Raw genomic sequence first — 5,793 nt, 5'->3', positions numbered from 1 at the left:
TTAGGATTAAATATCAGGAATTGTGAAAAACTGAGTTTAAATGTATTTGGCTAAGGTGTATGTAAACTTCAGACTTCAACTGTATATAAAGCAAATTCATAGCCACACAATTGTCTTCCAAAGTTAAATTGAACGTATCTCATACACTACCTTTCTCTGCTTTCTATTCCATTCCCATGGTACACAGTCAAACAATCCAGAATCGTATCACTTTAACGCACATTTATTTTGGTTGCATAATGTTAATAACAAACCTTTTACAAGATACTGTGGGATATAAGAATAAGGAATTTGTTAAACTTCAAATACTATTAGACCTCAGTTCGTGCAACATCATCACTATTCCCCTTTCTTTCAGGTCATCAGTAGAGTTCTTGAAGAAACTCAGAAAACAGAAAGATTTAGACTGATAAATAATTTGTCTCGAGATCTGGGCCTGAATTGCTTATGTATGTCCATTTCACTTTTAAATAGTACCAATAATCTTTAAATAATCCTGCATAGAAAAATAAATAAATAATGTAGTTAAATGCACTACCAATTGACAGTTGACAGGGGTCATCAATCATATATTAGTGTTTTTTATTTATAACATTTTTTTTTATAGGTATAGTTGTTTTGTCTTCTGTTGTAATTTACAAACTGTCCCACAGATACAAATAATGTTGACCCACAAAATAAATCCAGTTACGCTTACATGGCAAGCAGCTGTTTTTCTTGGGCTTAAAAAAAAATCCCGACATGTGCCATACCCAAACATATCTAAAGGAACCACATTTCATTAAAACACTATTAACATGGCTCTTTACACACACAAGTAATGGAATCATTTCAAATCTGCTATTCGGTTTGTAAGTGCCTTTCCTTAGTGAAAACAAGACATCAGGGCCCCCAGCAGCGACCAGCAGTGATCTTTTTTAATCCAGGCAGATGGTAAGAGTCTGTAAATGGGGGATCCCAACAACGTTATATTCCCAGGAGAACTGCAAAGTCACAATTTCTGATAGTTATTTCATCCAAAATACTGATCGGATATTTCCACAAAAACACTGCGGAAGGGTCACTATGAATAACACTCAACATTGTTTCCATGACCCAATGATTTGGTTGAAGAAACAATAGCAGCAGACTACTACAATTGTCTCTTAAGGATGTCTTGTGGTATGATGTGATATTCATACATGTTATAATGGCATCACCACATCAGGGGGAAAGTCTGTATTTGCAAGAGAGCCACTGATTCCCAAGAAATCTTGTTATCTGACTGGAGCCAGCTGTCCAGTTTATCCATTGGTCAGTAAGGTTTTCCACAAGGCACTTTTGTCATTGGGGGAAGGGGGGGAGATACATAGCCTACTTTTTACTCATTTGAGTCTGTTCCTCCAGAACCTGAAGGTAGTCAGGTGTACCTTGAAGTTTTGCTTTAAGTTCATAGTACTCATTTTTCCTTTGCTCCACTACTATCTTACTATGGTTTCCCCCTATTAGTGACTTTTTAATCTTTTTGTCATGTGGTTTCTCTGGGTAACGGATCTCAAACCCACTCACCCCTATACTGTTGAAATCCCCCCTTTTACTGTCTAAAAAGTTTTGAATAAACATGTTGGATTCTCTCGGCAAGAACTCATCCAGCTCGTCAATGGTGCTCAGTCTCTTATTTCGGGGGTCCAGTGAGTCATTGTCTTGGTCAGTGCTGTTGCGCAGGATTATTTTCTGTCTCTGGGAGTCAGCAAATTTAAAGCCTGACGCAGAGTCTCTAATCCCACAGGTGTGGCTTTTGCTCATATGCTCGATAGTTTGGGGGATGAACGTCTCCCCTCCCAGGTCATCCTTCTTGCTAGATTTGTTGTGTCTTCTGAGCGTGAGTTGCATGGAGCCACACTCCTGATTTCCCATGCCTTCCTGGCGTCCGGCTGGCTTCTTATTGCGCCTCAGCACGAACACCAAGAGGCAGAAAGCAACAAACACAGTGAGGATGAGCACAACCAGGATACTGAGGATCATGATGGATAGGGGAACTGGACCTGCCGGAGGGGCTTTGCCCACCCCTGCTGGGGACATGGAGGTCACTACCGGAATAGCACTGGTCAGGATGAAAGGGGACCTAGCTATGAGTTTGGGACATAGGATCTCATTTTTCAGCAGCCTTAACTCTATATTGGAAAACTGCACTGGGGATGCGCATTTGATCTCCTTCGCAGCCACTCCGTCATTCAGCTTCTCCAGCCAAAGTTTCAGAGCCACTAAATCACAGGAGCATTCCCAGGGATTGCCTTCCAGATCAATCTGAGTGAGAGACCTCAGCTGGTCTAGGACGCCACTCACAGGCAGAGTCATGAAATGGTTGTTCTTAAGATTTAGCCTAGCCAAGGAAACGCCAGCAAAGATATAGGCAGGGAGGCTCCTTAGCACATTATTGTTCAGATACAACAACTGCAGATTTGGCATGGAGTCAAAGGTCTCTGCTAACACCTCTTTTATGGCATTGTATTCCAAGTATAAGTACTGGAGGTTACTGAGCCCAAGGAACATCTCAGGATGCAGCTGCTCTAGTTGGTTCCCATTGAGATAAAGCCTACGGAGGTTGGTCAGATTTGCAAAGACACCTTTTTGAACTATGACTATTTGATTGCTGCCCAAATGTAATAAATCTAAACCCTCAAAGCCTTGGAAATCAACTGGACTGATATCTCGGATATAATTACCACTCATGTGCAGCTTCTTGGCATTTGGTGGCTTGGGAATGAGTTCTGCTAGATTGTGTATACTCCTCTCTTGGCAACTCACACCAATGCCAAAGTCTGAGGGGTGAGCTTTGCATGTGCAAGGCTGTGGGCAGGAGAGAGGTGGGGTTCTTGTTTGATAGGACATAATTGGAATATGTTTATTCAAACCAGGTAAACCAACAATCCCGTTACCATACATTTTAGATGGGTTTGTTGTTTTGGGAGTTTTTGTGGCTATGGGGGGTATCGTAGTGGGTGCATTGTCAGGTGTTGTTTCGCCATTATCTGGCTGTGAAGGGGGCATCCTTACGTCAAAGTCACTACCTGTTCCCATGGGACACAGTTCCGGTTTGTTTGTTTCTTTCAACAGGCGTCCATACAGGTCACTAGGGGTTTCACATATAGCCTCCCCAATAAAAATGTTATAGGGCATGTTCTCCAACCAAGCTTTCAAGGGTAACAAATCACAAGTGCAATTCCATGGGTTGTCATCAAGCTGCAATTCCACTATACGTCCAATGTGTTCCAAAACTCCAAGATATGGTAGCTTCTGAATCCTGTTTCCTCTTATATCCAAATGTGTAAGGGAGGCAAAGCGAAAAATATTATCTGGAAGGATCTGGACGAGATTGTCATTCAGGATGAGAACTTTCAGCCTATGCAATTTGTTGAAGGATCCTTTTTCAATATACTTGATCAAATTGTAGTCAGCCTGGAGGTATTCCAAGTTTTCGATCCCATAGAAAGTGTCAGCTCGGAGCACTTTTAATTCATTGTTATTTAAGTGCAGCTGTTTCAATGAACTAAGGCCATAAAAGGCCCCTCCCTCGATGTTCTGTAGTTTGTTGTTTCCCAGTTGAAGAGAGACTGCGTGTGTGAAATTGAGAAAGGAATTGGGGTAAAGGATGATCAATAGGTTATTTTGGAAATTCAAATGATAGAGGCTAGAGACCGGGGGTAGCAGCTGGGTAGGTCTGTACACAGTTATTTTCTCACAGTTCACATAGAGGACATTCTCGATGGACATGCAAGAACAGGCGCTGCAAGTCTCCGCTGAGAGGTCAGAATCCAAGTCAGAAAACGTGCTCGATACGGAAAAGGCCAAAAGAACTAGAAGCAGCATTTTGCCTTTTATAAATCCCCCAGAAAAACATTTAGTAACCTTTGAGGGAGAAAAACAAACAAACAAACAATCAAAACACAAATTTGTACTATACATACAAACAGTATTTCATAAATGGGTAGGTAATAGCCTACTGCTGATGTTAGTAATGCTTTGTCTACACATCAGGCTACATGAATGTATGCAAATCAACACATTTCATAGCAATACAGCCACCAAGTACTATTGTAGCCTGAAAAATATTGTACATTCTCTCATATTATTAATAATAATAACCTAATAATAAACTAATAATAATTGCCCAATCATAACAGCTTTATAATCATCATCTCCTTCTGATCCATAATGTTACCACACATAAAATCACCAGAGGAATAAATCATTTTATATAGCAAGTGGGCCAATTTTGTGGGCATATACCAGGTTATTCAACAAAAAGAGAAGAAAATATATAGGCTACTGCACCCTATTGTGGGCTAAAACATCCCATGAAGCCTGTGCCCCAGGCGGATCAAACCATAATATAATAAAAAATATTAACAATGTAAAGAATGGATATTAAAGCTTTCTAACCACTGTATAGAAAATGACCGAGGTCTTACCTTAAGCGTTTGTAAAGGTGGTTTCTTGAGGGGCATTGAGACGCGTTGCTCCCATTCAGACGTCGGTATCGCAGTGAGCCCAGATTTCAGTCTAAGCATCTCTTCTTGACAGGCTCCACTTGTTTAAAACATTATTTCTCTCGTTCATCCCCACGGTTGTTGTATATCCATGAAGCATTTCAGTTCGGAATGAACTAAAGACAAGGTGCCCACCTCTGCGTGAAGACAGCAGGGACTGAAGGCGAGCAGCTGAAGTGACTGCAAAACAACTTCAGCATTCTCTCCAGTTCATGAGAGAGGAGAAGGAAACGAATTGTGCTGCTCCAACACCCCCAGTCCATAGAGATGCTCGCTCAAGTTGGACTGAACAGTTCAGGCAAAAACGAAACAGCAGTAGGCTACCCACTCGATTAACCGAAACAATCATGCGCGGGTTTACTCACCTCCAAAAATATTAAATCGCGTATTTTTTCGAATCATGCAGTTCACATAGCTACCTACCAGTGATGTCTGAGGCTCAGTCAGTCTTTACTCCAAGGAAAAGAAAAGGAGGGGAAAAAACACCACACTGTGATATTCAGAAAAAAAGGAGAACAGCGACTGTCGCGGAAAATGAATCATTCAGCTTAAGTCAGATGCGGGCAATCTGCCACCAAATCAAGAAACTGCATTAAAATAAACTACTGTTAAAACAGTCATCAGGGATCCGGGTACGTGGGTAGGAGGGTGTGTGGATCTTATAATAGCCACTATCCCTGCCTGTGTCATAGGTATGCTGCTTTACAGCTGCATTGAGCTTCCCACACGAGTTGTGGGAGGACAGAATGCAGAGATGCTGAGAGAATGGGGGTGGAGGGGAGGGGGTGAAGAGAGATGCAGGGAGAGAGAGCGAGAGATGGGTGAGGAGAGGGGGTCTCATAGACCAAACAGAGAACTGCAGACCTTGAAACGAAACATTTTAGTTTTCAGACAACAGGTGCGCACTTCCGCACTCCCTCATGTGACACCAAGAATATACACCACTCAATGGTAGCCTAGACTTCACCTGTTTGTTCAAATAGACAATGTGAATAGCTCTAAATGTGTGAAAAGCAAAGAGCTCTCCTATATTTTAATGGCACAGTGACAAAGCACTAAAAGCTTTCATTTTTTTAGAATATGAGGAGAAACAATAAATGCAGAAACAATTGGAAAATTCTGAATGACAGTGACAGTGAAAGTAGGCTATTGTAAAAAAAAAAAAATAGAAATGTAAATGTATACTATTTTTCCCACCCCTTTAGTTTTGACATGAGGACATGTGTTATGGGTTGTGCGAGCGAGTGAACCCAAGTCATGGGCA

General features: G+C 41.4%; 1 protein-coding gene across 1 annotated transcript; it reads right to left on the bottom strand.

Annotated features, from left to right (window-relative positions):
- Positions 1-207: 207 nt before the first annotated feature.
- Positions 208-5,251, bottom strand: LOC121544941 (SLIT and NTRK-like protein 4). The gene is made up of 2 exons (XM_041855208.1): positions 4,452-5,251; positions 208-3,888 (listed from the first exon to the last, which is right to left on the bottom strand). Exons 1-2 carry the CDS (start codon positions 4,548-4,550, stop codon positions 1,354-1,356), a joined length of 2,634 nt encoding a protein of 877 aa, XP_041711142.1. The 5' UTR covers positions 4,551-5,251; the 3' UTR covers positions 208-1,353.
- Between the last annotated feature and the right edge of the window lie 542 nt (positions 5,252-5,793).

Source organism: Coregonus clupeaformis, chromosome 3 (assembly GCF_020615455.1).
Source record: "Coregonus clupeaformis isolate EN_2021a chromosome 3, ASM2061545v1, whole genome shotgun sequence".
In the NCBI taxonomy this organism is placed as follows: Eukaryota; Metazoa; Chordata; class Actinopteri; order Salmoniformes; family Salmonidae; genus Coregonus; species Coregonus clupeaformis.
Note: the sequence above shows the minus strand (reverse complement) of the source record. Positions and strands in the feature narration are given on the sequence as shown.

Coding starts and splice junctions, on each gene's coding strand:
- LOC121544941 (XM_041855208.1), bottom strand. CDS start 4,550: ATGCTTAGACTGAAATCTGGGCTCACTGCGATACCGACGTCTGAATGG. Junction 3,889..4,451: donor CACCTTTACAAACGCTTAAG/GTAAGACCTCGG, acceptor TCTCCCTCAAAG/GTTACTAAATGTTTTTCTGG.